Source organism: Saprolegnia diclina, assembly GCF_000281045.1.
Source record: "Saprolegnia diclina VS20 unplaced genomic scaffold supercont1.3, whole genome shotgun sequence".
Lineage (NCBI taxonomy): Eukaryota > Oomycota > Saprolegniomycetes > Saprolegniales > Saprolegniaceae > Saprolegnia > Saprolegnia diclina.
The window spans coordinates 501055-515957 of NW_008246070.1; the positions used below are offsets into that span (position 1 = coordinate 501055).

At 58.1% G+C, this 14903-nt stretch overlaps 7 protein-coding genes across 7 annotated transcripts; 5 read left to right on the top strand and 2 right to left on the bottom strand.

Annotated features, from left to right (window-relative positions):
- The first annotated feature begins 138 nt into the window (after positions 1 to 138).
- Positions 139 to 2033, top strand: SDRG_01300 (hypothetical protein). The gene has a single exon (XM_008606818.1). The coding sequence runs from the start codon at positions 172 to 174 to the stop codon at positions 2002 to 2004; it is 1833 nt and encodes a 610-aa protein (XP_008605040.1). The 5' UTR covers positions 139 to 171; the 3' UTR covers positions 2005 to 2033.
- Positions 2034 to 2310: 277 nt separating this feature from the next.
- On the top strand, positions 2311 to 4254 carry SDRG_01301 (hypothetical protein; the record flags this gene model as incomplete). The annotated part of the gene is made up of 4 exons (XM_008606819.1): positions 2311 to 2862; positions 2901 to 3226; positions 3270 to 3461; positions 3511 to 4254. The coding sequence occupies 4 exons, from the start codon at positions 2311 to 2313 to the stop codon at positions 4217 to 4219; spliced, it is 1779 nt and encodes a 592-aa protein (XP_008605041.1). The 3' UTR covers positions 4220 to 4254.
- A 311-nt stretch (positions 4255 to 4565) lies between these two features.
- SDRG_01302 (hypothetical protein) lies at positions 4566 to 6670 on the bottom strand. The gene is made up of 9 exons (XM_008606820.1): positions 6132 to 6670; positions 6003 to 6083; positions 5882 to 5950; positions 5684 to 5833; positions 5498 to 5644; positions 5204 to 5449; positions 5087 to 5163; positions 4901 to 5041; positions 4566 to 4852 (listed from the first exon to the last, which is right to left on the bottom strand). The coding sequence occupies exons 1-9, from the start codon at positions 6640 to 6642 to the stop codon at positions 4619 to 4621; spliced, it is 1656 nt and encodes a 551-aa protein (XP_008605042.1). The 5' UTR covers positions 6643 to 6670; the 3' UTR covers positions 4566 to 4618.
- Positions 6671 to 7268: 598 nt separating this feature from the next.
- On the top strand, positions 7269 to 8242 carry SDRG_01303 (hypothetical protein). The gene is made up of 5 exons (XM_008606821.1): positions 7269 to 7440; positions 7489 to 7551; positions 7595 to 7746; positions 7793 to 7994; positions 8045 to 8242. Exons 1-5 carry the CDS (start codon positions 7279 to 7281, stop codon positions 8156 to 8158), a joined length of 693 nt encoding a protein of 230 aa, XP_008605043.1. The 5' UTR covers positions 7269 to 7278; the 3' UTR covers positions 8159 to 8242.
- Positions 8243 to 8687: 445 nt separating this feature from the next.
- SDRG_01304 (hypothetical protein) lies at positions 8688 to 10016 on the top strand. Its single transcript, XM_008606822.1, has one exon. It carries the CDS (start codon positions 8758 to 8760, stop codon positions 9892 to 9894), a length of 1137 nt encoding a protein of 378 aa, XP_008605044.1. The 5' UTR covers positions 8688 to 8757; the 3' UTR covers positions 9895 to 10016.
- An 86-nt stretch (positions 10017 to 10102) lies between these two features.
- On the bottom strand, positions 10103 to 12642 carry SDRG_01305 (hypothetical protein). The gene is made up of 9 exons (XM_008606823.1): positions 12428 to 12642; positions 12264 to 12376; positions 12035 to 12220; positions 11823 to 11979; positions 11301 to 11774; positions 11084 to 11253; positions 10874 to 11035; positions 10772 to 10825; positions 10103 to 10725 (listed from the first exon to the last, which is right to left on the bottom strand). The coding sequence occupies exons 1-9, from the start codon at positions 12636 to 12638 to the stop codon at positions 10180 to 10182; spliced, it is 2073 nt and encodes a 690-aa protein (XP_008605045.1). The 5' UTR covers positions 12639 to 12642; the 3' UTR covers positions 10103 to 10179.
- Positions 12643 to 12745: 103 nt separating this feature from the next.
- SDRG_01306 (hypothetical protein) lies at positions 12746 to 14768 on the top strand. Its single transcript, XM_008606824.1, has 9 exons — positions 12746 to 13153; positions 13192 to 13552; positions 13598 to 13731; positions 13774 to 13847; positions 13894 to 13948; positions 14004 to 14122; positions 14175 to 14276; positions 14321 to 14575; positions 14623 to 14768. Exons 1-9 carry the CDS (start codon positions 12761 to 12763, stop codon positions 14663 to 14665), a joined length of 1536 nt encoding a protein of 511 aa, XP_008605046.1. The 5' UTR covers positions 12746 to 12760; the 3' UTR covers positions 14666 to 14768.
- The last annotated feature ends 135 nt before the right edge of the window (positions 14769 to 14903 follow it).

Consider the following 14903-nt stretch of genomic DNA (forward strand, 5'->3'; position numbering starts at 1 on the left):
TCTTACGCCGATAGAACTAGCGGTGGCATCTTCTTCCATTGTATGCCGCCGTCTCATAAAGACTAGAGCGCAAAGGTGGAAGGAATCAACACTCGGCCATCGCAGCGTCCTTTCGGCTAACGCAAAACGCTCGTTATCGTTTCGAGACTTCGGTTTCGCGGCCCAAACGACATGAACCGCGTGGCGCCACCGTCCAGTGCGCTTGTGCACCAAGGTCTGAAGCTGCAGCCGCGCTCGTGTTGGCGCCCTGGCATACTGCTCGCGGTGCTGTACCTTGTGTTTGCCTTGATCGTTGCGGCGACGACCTACTTGCTCTCTGGCATCGCCAACACGCCCGTCTACCTCGGGCTCGTCCAAGAAGGCTTCACCTCCAATCTCTACAACGTGCCCATCAACATCCTCCTCGAAGGCAGAAGCAGTGTCACGGCCACATCGACCCGCGCCTCGCTCAGCGACCTCCTCTACAAGGCATGTCGCGACCGGTCGTGCGCGAATGAATTCACAGCCGCATCCAACGAGCTATGGGCGACAGTCGGAGCGGCACTGGCTCTGATTCCCGACTTTGACCAGCCGCGGTTTCAGGACCCCCACGAGACTGTCAAATTCCAGCACATCAACAACCTCAGCGGCTGGAACAAAGCGACGGCCCAGTTTTACATATCGGGTCATGACATGGCGATCACGTGCATGGTGCGCCGCGCGAGTTTTGTCTCCGCAGCCCATACACAGCCGATCGTTGACTCGCTCGCCTTTTGCTCGCAGCGGCCGTACGACCCGCAGTGGGTTTGCGAGACCGACGTCGAAGCGAGCGTCCACACGTACGCGATCCAAGTTCGGAACGGCGTCGCCGCCTACATTGGCGTCACGCCGCGGAACCAAGTCTACTTCAACCCAAACCACGTCGCCATCTTTCGCGGCAGCTCGCTCGGCGACGTCGCGCTCAGCACCATACCGTCCATCAACGAGTACCACCGCGGGTTCGTCCAAGCCAGTGCCGCGTGGGACGTGCTTGTCGCAGCGCGTTGCACCAACCTCGACCGCACCACGAAGCTTGGATGGCTACTGCAGTGCCAGGGCTACGTCACGATGACGTGGAAGTGCAACTCGCTCATGCCGTCCAACGCCGCCGTCTTGCTCGTCATGGTACTCTACCTCGTACTGGTCCAAAGTGTGTTTTTGCGCCACAGCCACATTTGCTGCGTGCCCGTCGACATGTCGAAAAATGTGATTGGCGTCGCGATCCTCCTTGTCGCGTTTGCCGGCAACGAAAACCTCCAGGCGCTCACGACCTACCTGCACCAAAACCCGAGCTACGGGAATGTGTACTACTACGCGTTCTGCGGGCCGGCGCAACTGGCATCGATCGTCGGGATCATGACGGGGACGCTCGTCCAGATGTGGTTCAACCCGCGACTGGTCACGCAGACGTGGCTGCTACTGGTGACCAGTGCCGTCAACTGGATTCTGGTCTTTGTGCTGGAAGCCTACCTGTTTCCGAGCCAAAGCACCAACGTGCCAAGTCCGTGCGCGCTGCCGACGACGTCCAACTGCGTTGTGTTCAGCGCCGTTCTGAAAATGCATTTTGTCTCGGCCGGCGTCGCCATCACTGTCGTCGCGCTTGCCATCGCAGCCGTGTACGTGCACTCGGCCTCCCGCTCGTCGCCACCACCCACGTCCGTGCTATCGTACTTCAACGCGGATCGGTACGAGCAGTTTCTCACGTCATCGGCGGCTTGCGTCAACGGCAGTGGCGCCGACAATGGCGTCCTCCTCATCAAGAGCATGCTGCGCATCGCGACAGGCGACATGACGCGCATGGCCAACGCGCCGTACGTGCTTTTTCACATGGTACTGCCGATGAGGCGGCTCCAGCGCCTCTACAGTGACACGGTGGGCTCGCTCCATGTCGTGCATTTGAAAGAAAACGTCATCAGCCGCGCCAGCGGCTACAAGACACTCGACACGATCGAGGCGTCGAGCGACACGCCGACATGGTGTCGCTAAACAGAAATACACGCGGATGTCTTGAAGAATAGTGGTGATCGGTCACATGATGGGATATGGGGAAGCTCGAGACAGCGATGAGTTGGCATATCGAGGATGGTTGTTCGCTGTCGCCATGTCGAATGGGGTAGCGTATATAGAGTGCCTCGATCTACTGTGTTTGGCCCCCAACGCTCGTCCGTGCATGTCCAGCAACAGCGATTCGCCGAGCAAGATGGAGACCCCAGTCGCTACCGACCACGACTATTTATAACCTGACGCTGCGAAAGGCCGCGCAGTCATTATTGTCAAACAGACAGCGACGAGATGGAACCAACGGACAAGAACCGGCGTGAGAGCCGCCTCGTGTCGGCAGCTGCTTTTGTGCGCAAGCGGCTGCCGTTCGGAATGGGCATGGCGCTCTCGCTGCTCTACATGGGCTTTGCGGGTGTCGTCGCCGTCACGACGTATACGCTCACGTCGATCGCCAACCAACCGGTTTTCACGGGTCTCATCGTCCAGGCCTTTGACTACAACCGGTTTGACGTGCCCGTGACAACGCTTCTGCAAGGGTCGAGCGTCGTAGTGTCGAACCCGACGACACTCTCGAGCACGCAAGCGACGTGGTCGGTGAGCGACCTCCACTACAAGGAGTGCGGCGTCAATGACGTCGCGTGCGCCAATGCATTTTTAGCCCAATCCAACATGATCTGGAGCACGATTGGCCGCGCGTTTGACCAGATTCCGGCGTTCGACGACCCGTTGTTTCAGGACAAGAACCAGATCGTCAAGTTCAAGCACATCAACAACCTCAGTGGGTTTAACAAACCGTCGGCGCAGTTTTACATTGATGGCCACGCGACGGCCGTCACGTGTCTTGTGCGAAAATCACGTACGTCGACGTGGCGACGCTCAAGCCCGCGATCGATTGCCTCGCGTACTGCTCGGTGCGGGCGTACGACCCGAAATGGATGTGCGAGAACGAAGTGCCCATGAACACCAACACGTTTGCGATTCAGATGCGCAACGGACGTGCCGTGTACCTCGGTGTCGCCAAGCGCAGTCAGTTTTACTTTAACGCGGGCAAAACCACGCTTCTTAGCGGCGGCTTGAACGGGACGCTGAGCCTCGTGACGGTCGCGACGACCGACGAGTATCAATCGGGTGTTCTCCAAGCCAATGCGCCGTGGGACATTGTGCCGGCGTCGCAGTGCGGCACGTACAACTTTGCGACCAACCTCGGGTGGCTACTGCAGATCCAGGGCGCAGTCACGATGATCTGGCAGGTGCGACTCGCTCATGCTCACAAACGCAGTCGTTCTCTTCGTCGTCTCGCTCGCCATGTGTCTCATGCAAGCGGTCTTCTTGCGCCACTCGTGCGTCTGCTACGTGCCTGTGCATCTCTCCAAGAACGTGCTGGGTCTCGTGATTCTCTTTGTTGCGTACTATGGCAACAACAACCTCCAGACGCTCACGACGTACCTGATTCTAAATCCCGCCGACGCGATTCCCGCCAAATGGTAAAAGGTACATTTTGTGCGGGCCCGCGCAAATGGCGTCGATCGTCGGTATCATGACGGGGACGCTGATCCAGATCTGGTTCAACCCACGCGTCGTCACCCAGACGTGGCTCGTGCTCTTCTTCAGCGTCGCCAATTGGGTCATCGTGTTTTACCTCGAGGGATTTGTGTACCCGTACAAAAACAGCATGGTTGCCAACCCCTGCGGCCTCGCCACGTCGACCAACTGCTTTCTCTTTGACGCGATTCCGCACACTTATTACCAGTCGGCCATCATCGCTGGGGGGGTCATTGTCTTCGCCATCCTCGTCATCTATGCGCACTCGCGCCTCGTGTCGGGCTCCCACGGGCTCCTGCCAACGAGCTCCGTGCTCCGGTACTTGAACATCTCGAACGTGCACGACCTTGCGACCTCGACGCACGGCTGCGTGGGCCTCTCGGCCAAGGGCACGCCGGCCCTCGACGCTGGCGTCCTCATCATCAAAAACATGCTGCGCGTCTCCAACACACAAATGACGCGCACGACCAACGTCCAGTACGAACTCATCTACCGCTTGATTCCAACCGCCTTCCTCAAGCGATTCTACAGCTCGACCGTCGGGTCCATGCTGGTCTTTGAAATGGACAACCAGACGATCACGCGCCGGTCGAGCTACAAATTTCTGCACGACATGGACATTGGGCACATGGACAATGTCACCGGGTTCCTCGACTAAGCCAACTTGTCATGCCTAATTGCATTCCTCATTTTCTTAGTTGCATCCTTATTGCGTCATGACGTGGCAGTCCCATAGCACTGTAAAAATAGAGCGACCAATCCAGTGCGGCTTTAAAATCGAAGCTCGCACTTGACCAATCGAATCGCTCAAGTGCATGACAGAACGTGCACCGGTTGGTTGCTTTGAGCTGATCGGCATCCTTTCTAACGCTTTGGTGCCGACGCTGCGCGCAAGAAGCGCTGTGACTGGTCCTGCTGCTACGTGAGATCGTCGACCGCCGCCGGCTCTCACGTTAGGAAATCAAGAGCCGCCTCTTGCCTCTCGCGTTGCGACATACGCTTAGTAGCGACAAAGGATAGACGTATATATTAAAAGATGGGGTACACACAGGCCTCCTTAGCGCCGCTTGAGGAGCTCGAAGACGAGATCGACGTTCGTGCGGCCCATTTCTTCAAAGGCGTTCGTCTTGGTGACTGCGTCAAAGTTGTTGAGCATAAATGCGATGCAGCGGTCGCGGAGGATCGTTGCCGAGTGCATGTCGGCGGCGTGGAGGATGCTGGCAGCGTTTTCAATGCAGAGCGAGCTCAGCATTTTGCTCTCGCAGATCTTCTTCAGTCGGTCCACACCGTACTAGACACAGTGTCCACATGCATCCGCCTAGCTTTGAAAACGACGTACGCGATCGGCGGTGACAAAGAGCTCCATGGCCGTCTCCACGTCGACCGTCACGTGGTCCGTGTAGAGGTACTCGAGGAATGCGAGGAAGATGACCTTGCGCACGTCGGGGACGACGACCTCGCGCGCGCGGCTCTCCAGCATCTAGACACAGTATGATGCGCCGAGAGAGAGGGATTGGAGACGTACCTCGCCCGTGAGCATGGCCTTGAAGTAGCTGCAGCGCACGCAGAGAATCTTGTGGGCATAAATCGGCACGCCCTCGACTAGACAAACATGAGACCGTGGATGAGAACACAAGGATACCGAGGAACGTGATGTCGCTCATCGTTTGGTTGTTAACAAGGTCGCGGAGGTCGTTGACGAGGCATGGCGGCGGGATATCGAGCTCGACTTCCTCGCCAAAGCGAAACTCCTTGAAGTCGTTGAGGCGACTCGAGCCGTCGTAGCCGCCAAAGATCGCGAGGCTGTCATCGTAGACGCACCCGACGTGACAGAAGCGCTGGCCGGGCGGCGGCCCGTTGAAGGCCATGGGCTGCCACACATTGTTTTCTAATCCACAGTCAGAGTGCTCCAGGCTACACCCGCAGGTCGAGTCACCGAGGTTGAGTTCGTGAAAGTCGTTCATGGCGCTGCCCGTCGAGCCGCCAAAGATGTACATCGCGTTGCCATGTGTGACGGCCACGTGGCTGTCGCGGGGAATCGGCGCCGGCCCTTCCACAGGCAGCATCGACCACGACCGCAGCGCTACGTCCGCATGAGCATTCGCATGCGACTCAGCCATACCAAAGTTGAAGACATGGACGTCGTTGAGGTGGCGCGACCCGTCGTGGCCGCCAAAGAGAATGCACGTCGACTTGTGGGTCACGAGCGACGCGCGGTAGCGCGGGCGCGGGAACCGCCCAGTGGCCGCAACTTGCGACCAGACGCAGGTTTCTATGCAGTCGCTTGTTGGATGCCGGACGGTGTTTTCAAGCAAATTACCGAAATTGAACTCGTAAAAGTCGTTGCGGTAGCTGCCGTCGTAGCCGCCAAAGCAGAAGAGCGACTTGTCTGCCCATGTACACCGTTTGTAGAGGAAAGGCAGCAGAGAGCGGCGACGTACCGTAGACGACGGCGGCGTGGCTGTGGCGCGGACTCGGTGGCATGCCCGACGCGACGGCCACGGGGCTCCACTTTTGCGTCACTAGACAGAGGCAATGATTTTGGAGGCGTGCTAACCCTGTCGCGATACCAAAGTTGAATTCGACAAAGTCGTTGACGCGCGAGCTTCCGTCAAAGCCCGCAAAGACGTAGAACGAGTCCTTGTACACGACAGCGACGTGGCGGTCGCGCGGCGTCGGCGGGATCCCGATCGCGAGCACCTGCGCCCACACCTTGCGCTTGAAGTTGTACTCGAAAAAGTCGTTGACACGGTTCGAGCCGTCGTAGCCGCCAAAGATGTACATCGAGTCCTTATGGACTGCGCAGACGTGCAGCGACCGATGGCACGGCGCGGCCGACGGGTTCTGGCACGGCACGGTGATCCACGAGCGCGCCGACGAGATCGGGCTCCCGGTCGCCTGCGGGCGGCTGTTGTACGTCAACACAGGCGGCGGAGGGTACGTAGTCGTCTGCGGTGCGGAGGCCATGGCGTCAACGGCGGTCGGGTTGTGCGCCTCGAGAGAGTAGTCCGCGGCCGTGAGAGGTGCAGTGCTGTACTGAGCAGCGCCAGCATGGGTCATATGGCGTGGTTGGCTCGACATAGACAGCGGCAGTTGCGCCCAATTATTTCTCAAACTGTGCTCGGTATCTTTGCACCAAGTAGCCTTCCATGGATTTGTCCGGATACGGAGCCCGACACCGAGCGCTTCGAGATTCCTCGACGCCATGGACGACCATATTGCATGGCAACCGCGGCCATTGCGTCGGCTTGCGGTAGAGTACATCCCTGGGTCTCACGTCCTTGGTGTAGTACTGCTACCGTAGTACATCGCACAGTGTCGTCTACGGTATGCCTTCTCGACAGCATTTTAGCCAATGGCCTTGCCTCCATACATATTTCATTGAAATAAGTCATGTGATTGGTTGGAAAGGCGTCATTTGCGCAAGATTGTATCCAATCCGCAGCGTGGAATACCAGTCCCAGAGCTCTGATGTGTCGAGAGAACCATGCAACGCTGTCCGATACTACTACTTGGAGCGACAAGAATGAACGCAAAAGCACCAGCTCGTCAATATCTCGTTGAGCCCGCGACACAAGGTTTGAGCGAGTAGCTGCATGACCTGGTTTCTTTTTCTCGCTTTTTTCACATTTTTCACGCTGTTCACGTCGATTTTCACGGTGGTTTCCGGATACGCGTGAGGGCACCCTTTGACGGAAGATTGGATCTTTTGCCTTCATGCCGCAGCGCTGCGAGCTCCTCTCGGGGCCGCAGACGTACCTCGTGCAGGTCGTACTCTTCGTCATTGCGCTCACATCGCTCTGGTACAAGCGCCACGTGGAGCGCCCGAAGCGGTCGCTGGAGATCTGGGCGTTGGACGTCGGGAAGCAAGGCATTGGGGTGCGTGTCGCTTGCCGCCGCCGCAACGACGACGCTCTTCTCTTCTAGGCCGTCGTGGGACACTTTACCAACATCTTGATCGCTATCTCGCTGCCGCCCGTCACAGACCAAGTACGTCGCATTGGTGCTTGCATCGATCGATCATGGGCCGTAGTGCGTCTGGTATTTTCTCAACTTTGTGACCGACTGCACCCTTGGCATGCTCATTGCGCTCTCGCTGCTCAAGTTCCAGCAAGAGCTCGCCGTGTCCTTGAACTGGCATGCGATCCAAGACAGCGGCGACTACGGCAACCCGCCCTCGTACCGGTGCGCATGCTCCTGCATCAAGGTCAACTTCACAAGTCTCATGTAGGATATGGGGCATCCAGCTCGTTGCGTGGCTTAGCATCATTGTCTTTTCCAAGGGCATCGTGACGTCGGTCTTGATTGCAACGGCGGGGCCGCTCGGCGCCATCGGCAATGCGCTCTTCAGCCCACTCGCCATGCATCCCATGTCAGAGCTTGTCGTCGTCATGATCATCTGCCCTAGCTTTCTCAACGTCATGCAGTTCTGGGTATGTTGTCCGTGTGCGCCTCGAGACGCCTTTGGCCAACACGACTGTAGATTCAGGACAGCTTCTTGAAGCGGGACACGCCATTGTACGCCCGCAGTACGAGCTCGAAAATGAAGCCGGCCGGCATGGACCCGTCGCTGCAGATCAGTCTGCTGCAAGCATAATAACGACTTAGACTACTGTGCATAAACAAAGGCGCGTCGTCGATCGTCACGCAGAGTAGAACGCCGATCCTCGCTTGCGTGGTGCTTCGTAGCTCGTACTTAAGGCGTCGCGGCGAGAGCTCGCGGAGAGACTGCACACGCGGTTGCACGGTCTGGCAAAGCCTGCTCCGTGCGCCCAGATCTGGAAACGAACCCAATTTGGCACCCGAGGAATCTAGTTGCCAGGGCGGAAGATTCTTGCGATGCGCGTGGACTCGTCGCCGCGCCATGTACCTTCAGAGCGCGAGGTAGACGGCTAGTGGCCAAGCAGCTCTACCGCTTTGCATCTTGCGCGTGCCACCGTGCGCCACGTGGGCGCGTCGCGGAGTCTGCGGTCACCCAACGGGCACGCTGCCATCACCACGCGCCTTGGCACTGATTGGTCCACTCTCCCATCTTTATGCGACGTGATTGGCCCGCGAATATGCGACAAGACGAAGTTTCGCTTGAACTTCGAGGCGAGTGCGGCTGTCTGTAAACGGATCATAGGCGCGTTTGTATGCAAGTGCGAACTTCGACCGGATTGCCCGGACCCTCCGGTGCCAAATGGTCGCCGAGTAATGATGACGACGAGACTGCAAATGGTGGCTGCGACGACGCCTGACCCGCTGTCACTTGACAACGCAAGTCGCTTCGCCCACAGGCCTCGGTCGCCCATACCTCGACGTATGACGGCCTCGTCACCATACATGGAGGATGCTACGGCGTCGTCCACGGCGAGTACGCCTACTACGCCGTCGCTCGCCTCGCACCACGAAGGCCGCTCACTGCACGCGAGCCAAGCCTGGTGGGCTGAGCACGTCGCTGCAGTCCGCGAGCTTGTGACGGTCAAACCGCCGCAGCTGACGATTGAAGAGAAGAGCTTCATCGCGGGCGCATTCGCCGGCATCATCTCGCGCACGGCGACCGCGCCCATGGACCGCGTCAAGGTGGCGCTTCAGGCCGGCAACGCCCACGGACATATGTGCCAAGAGTCGGTCTCGTCCATCTCGCGCCAGATCTACGCGTCGGGTGGCTGGACGGCCTTCTTCCGCGGCAACGGCGCCAACTCGATCAAGGTCACGCCCGAGTCGGCCGTCAAGTTTTGGGCCTTCTCGTTCATCTCGAGCCATTTCCCGCACCACGATCAGAACCGACCGCTCAACGGTATGGAGAAGCTCATTGCGGGCAGCGCGGCTGGCGCAACAGCGCAGCTGGCAATCTACCCGCTCGAGATGGCGAAGACGTACCTCTGCCTCGCCAAGCCCGGCGACTACAATGGTATTGCCCACTGCCTCTCGAGTATTGTGCAGAAGGATGGTGTCGCGGGCCTGTATCGTGGACTCACGCCGTCGCTCCTCGGCATCGTACCGTACGCTGGCGTCGATCTCGCGCTCTTCTTTACCATGAAGGAGGCGTACATCAACAAGTACGACCACGCGCCAAGCGTCGGGCACGTGCTCCTCTTTGGTGCGGCCTCGAGCACTTGCGGCCAGATCGTGTCGTACCCGCTCCAGGTCGTGCGCACGAAGCTCCAGGCGCAGGGCATGAAGGGCCGGCACGTCGTGTACAGCGGCATGCGCGACTGCCTCGTCAAGATCGTGCAGGCGCACGGTGTTTGGGGGCTGTACCGCGGTATTTTGCCCAACTTTATGAAGTCCGTGCCGGCGATTAGCATCAGCTACGCGGTCTTCGAGTCGGTCAAGAACGCGCTCTAGAGAACGCTCGGTTGAGTGAACATGAATATAGTAATATTAGGTAGCTGCATGCACTACACTTCGTGCTGTCGTAGTACAGATTAGACGATGTGCCGGCACCAAGCGAGGCTGCGGCAAGCGACGTATCCGTGCGAGTTGTGATCCGGCGCTTGAAGTGTGCCTTGGACATGTCGCATGACGTGCTCGGTGCCGCTGAAAACCAAGGGGTGGGGTTTGGAAAATATCAAGACGATTATGGTAGATACTATCGGTTGATACTAGCTCCGCATCCAATGAAATTAGGTCCTATGCCATGCTCGTAAACTGGCGGGGTGAGCAGGGTACGATCGCCATGTCGTCTTCACTGTGTTTGGACTCCTCGTCCTCGGCGCTACCGAGAGACCACGACGAACGGAGCTGCAGCTGGGCGCGGCTCGTCACCGAGTAGGACGACTCGGGGGCATCTGCGTCCGAGGACCGCGTTGATGGCACCGCGCACGGCTGCGATGCGAGCACGTTCTGGCGCAATATCGTCACCCATGCGTCGCACTCGGCTTGGCCATCCGTGTGGAACGTGACAGCTTTGTGCATCTTGTGCTCGAGCGTCCTATTGGTCGACGACGTCGTCGCGGGGTAGGTCACACCCTTGATCTTGTGTGCTGGCGTCGCCGCTTGGAGCGTAAACTGACTCGGTCGATCTCGGAGCACGACGACGTTTTCGAGCGTGAAAAAGCCCCTCGGGTCCACGTCGTCTTGGCCGAAAAAGAAGTACAAGCAATGCGTGGAGAGAATAAAGTACGCCCACTTCCCGCCAAATTTGGACGGTTTGAGCCAGCCCGCCATCGCCGGGTTCTAACCCGAGATTGCATCAGGGTAGTATCCGTGTAGGTGCACGCACCGAGAAGAGATTGCCATTGTCGTTGCGGTCGCGGACTGTGAGCAGCGGCTGCTTCTACAGACGCCGTATGCCATTGCCATTGCAAATGTGTTTGAGGCGCACCTTGATGCTCTCGTAGATCGCTTCGAGGATCGGCGCGGGGACGTCGGCGCCATCCTTGTCGATGCCGCGGTTGTTGCGCACAAACTCGTCGCGGGTCATGCGCGGACGCTTGCCCATCGACGGGTTGTGCGCGTCTGTGTTGAGCATGATGGTCGAGAAGGCCTGCGCTGTCACGATGACTTCTCTCAAGTGGAGTGCTGTAGTGCGTACGAGGATGTGGGCGGCGTCGTGGTGCAGAAAGACACTCGGGTTGGCCGCCGTGTACGCGAGCGCAAAGGCCTCCATCATGCGGTCGATCTTTTGGCTTTCGCCCGGCAGCCGAAACGCGCCAATGTAGGTACGTAAACAGGCCTCAAAGGGCTTGTCGACGAACGAGAAGCCTACGACATGTGATCATGGCCGTCGCGCAGGATGATTTAGAGCGTACACTGGGAAAAGTCCCGGAGCACGCGCACGCAAAAGGCGTCGTCGCTGCCGAGGTACTCGCCAATCGTGTCTTTATCGAGGCCTTTGGTGTGCCGCAGAAAGAGCGCGACGCAGCGTTCGATCGAGCAAGTAGAATCGGAAAGCGACCGCACGCTGATCCCGCGCATGATCCCGGCGGCGATGGCCTGCGCAATCGCTTTTGTTGGATTGACGTTGAAGCCGCGGATGACGGCGTCGCGCTGGCACTCCATGTTGATGGTGAGCAAGGCCGAGGACGACGTCTCGTGTTGTGAGAGCGTGAGACGGCGCCGGAGTTGAAGCTTGGGGCTGTACTGCAAGTTGCGCAAAGTCTGCGATATCCCAAACACGAGCAGGCTGCGCACTTCGGTGCGCAGCGCGTCAAACGTGCGCCCCTTTGAGGCCGCGCCGTCATCAAGGCACGTCAGTGTGAACCACGTGAGGCTCTGCTGCGCGTCTATCGACTAAATGTTAAAGCATTCGAGGACACCAGGCCAAGGCGCACCGGCCGAGTGGACAAATGCGGCCGAAATCACGCTGCTCAGCTCAATGGTTTGAATATCGCTGCACTCGAAGGCATCTTCGTGCAGTGGCAAGAGCAAGATGGCGCGCGGCGGGTCGTCGATTCGAAACAAATGTTCTGTCGTCCCACTGTCGCCGACCTAAAGTATCGCATTCGTATCTTATGTCGGTCGTCCAAATGAGCAACAAAAGCACCTCGTGGATCGTAATGCCTTCGTGCACCATGGTCTGAAATCGATTCCAGAGGTCACCGTGGATCGACCGCTTCCGCAGCGTCTGGCGTATCCCGTCGTCCATGCGCACGACCCCAAACTCGCTGAGCTGTTTCTTGGCATACGAAAGGAGCTGCTCCGAGATGTTGGGCCCGTACTTGGCCAACGCCTATGACACCACGTCATGCCACGTGGTATATACTAGTGCGTACGTTGTCCATGAGAAATGCTGTCTGGAGCGCCAACAGCCATTGCGCGCGCTCGCCCCGCAGCAGCTGATCGGGCGTGAATCGGAACGCGCGGCGCGTCCCCCGCGGGTTGACCACTAGAAGCCACTTTGATGAGCTTACGACGCTTTGGACTGAAGCAGTTGTACGCTCGATCTGGTCGCCGCGACGAAAGTCGGTGCTGTACGTGTCGACGATAAGGACACGGTTGGGCTTTTGGCTCGGCGGGGGCTTGGTCAACGGGAGCTTGGGCGGGTGGTACAGCTCGAGGTTGCGCCCGCGCAGTACGCAGTAGTAGGCGCGCCAGCCAAAGAGCATCTTCTTGAGGAGGATGCCCTCGTGCACAAAGTGGTCGTCCATCGCAAACGCAACTGTGCCCAATGCGACTGGCAATCCCGATAGCCAATCGGAGGGCGTTGCTAGACGCGCGACGCCCAATCACATGGCGCCGTTGTAAAATTAGATCGGTCAACCCCCGCAGCATGATGCAGGTGCAGCGCAACGACCTGGACGACCTCCTCAAGCAAGGCCTGGGGTCGCCCGAGATATGGCACAACCTCAGCGAGGAGCTCCAAGGCGTCAAGATCCTCGAACACCCGCGCGTGCAGAAGAAGGTGCTCGTGAAGGCCATCCGCATGCAAACCATCGCCATGCGCTGCATGTCGGGCGAGTTTGACCGGCTCCGCGACCGCATCGACGTCGTTGAGAAGGAGGCGCGTCAGAGCCAAAAGCAGCTCGAGAAGGTCAACACCAAGGTACACGCCCTCGAGGCTCTCGTCGAGACCCAAAAGCACCGTGTCGGCGAACTCGAAGGCGAGATCATCATGCAAGCCAAGCGCATTGATCTGCTGCAAGGCCTCGATCATCAAATCAAGGTATCTGCGAGATAGAAATCAGAGCTATACGCGTCTAGGTGGTCCGCGACGAGGTGCGCGTCGTCGACAAGGCCGTCGAGAGCCAAAAGGCTGCGCTGTCCCTCTTCGTCGCCAAGGTCGAGACCGACGTCGCGAGTGTCAAGCTCGAGATCGTAGCGACCAAAGAGAGCATTGTGCTGCTGGAAGAAAAGGTCAACGAAGAGGAGGAAGAGGTCATCTTGACGACGGACGCCGTCATGTACAACGACCGACCGCTCACGCACTGGTTCGAGCTCTACCACGAAGACAACAAGCGGCGAGAAGATATTTTGCGGGACACGAGCGACAAGTTTGCTCGACAGAGCAAGGGTATTCAGGACATGATGTTTGAGGCGCGCAAGTCCCTCGACGACAACACAAGTATGGAAGTGTGATCCACGACGGCCACGGACTCCACGTCTGTAGGTGCGGTGGAAGAAGTGCAGCGGGCACTCTTGGAGAAAGCCGACCGTGTCAAAGTCGACCTCATCATCGAGAGCAAGTACGAAGAGATCATTGAGCAGCTGCAAAAGGCCATGTCGGCCATCAACGAGGACGAGGTCGATTCTCGTCGCGGCAATGAGAGCTAAAATCTAGTGTAGGACGAGTTCAAGCGCAACTGCCGCGATTTGCAAGACCTCGTGCAAAACCTCTCGGCGAGCAAAGCCGACAAAAAGTATCGTTTAGCTTGTGGAATGTGGTCGATATACGTTGGGGCATAGAGATTTGCTCGAAGTCAAAGAGCAAGTGCTGTACGACTCGCGTGTGCGCCAGCAAGTACGTCCCTTCTTCGTGCGCATGCCCCTCGCATTCTACTCGTGTCATATCGCAGGTCGAGAACCTCCGTGCGTTCATCGATCTCAAGATGAACAAGGAAGACGTCTTCTCTGCATTGAAATCCAAAGCCGACCGCGACGAAATGCAGCTCTTGCTCAAGACGCTTTCCGACAGGTGTCGACGACTGTTTCAATCTTTCAAGTTGATACGTATAAGACGAACGTAGTATGTTTGTTGCCGTCACCAAGGCCAGCGCCATGGGTCAAGAACCTGAAGCCGCAATGCTCACCAAGCACTCGATCCACCGGCGGTCGGGGCCGCTGCCAAGGTACTGCTTTGCAAAGCAGCGCCGTACACAATGCTTTTTGGTAGCTTGGAGAAGGAGCGTTGCTTGGCGTGCAACTCGATGCTCGCTGCGCCCACGTACGGCGGTGGTTTTCAGGGCCACGCGCCCGGCTATGAAAAACCCCAGAAGCTTCTGCCCAAGCAGCCGCTCCCAAGCTTAAACTACGACAGCTATCTCGTCGGTATGGACGGGCACGTCTACCAAGGCGACGTTGACAAGGAGCCCAATCGTGCGCCCACAAGTGCCACCAAACACCAGTCCAACCAGCAGCTACCGACCAAGTATATCCTTCTTTCTTTTGTGTCAAACCGCTTTAACGCATTCGTAGGCGCGCCGAGGCAGATGCACGACCGCGGTCCAGTCACGGTTGAGCAGTGACAGTGTTGCACCGATACAAGGGTTCCACGTCAGCGATAGCATCGACTCTTGATGCATGTGGGCGTCTTTATGTACAAATGCCGTCTAAATTCAACGATTTCTTTCTAAAAACGAGTCCTTTGTGTCAAACAGCAGTGAGAGCCATCGAGCCAAGACTTGACACGAAACTTAGTCGTGTTTAGTCGAGTAGTCGACTACAATGGTGAACCAACACCCACCACGATAAAGACG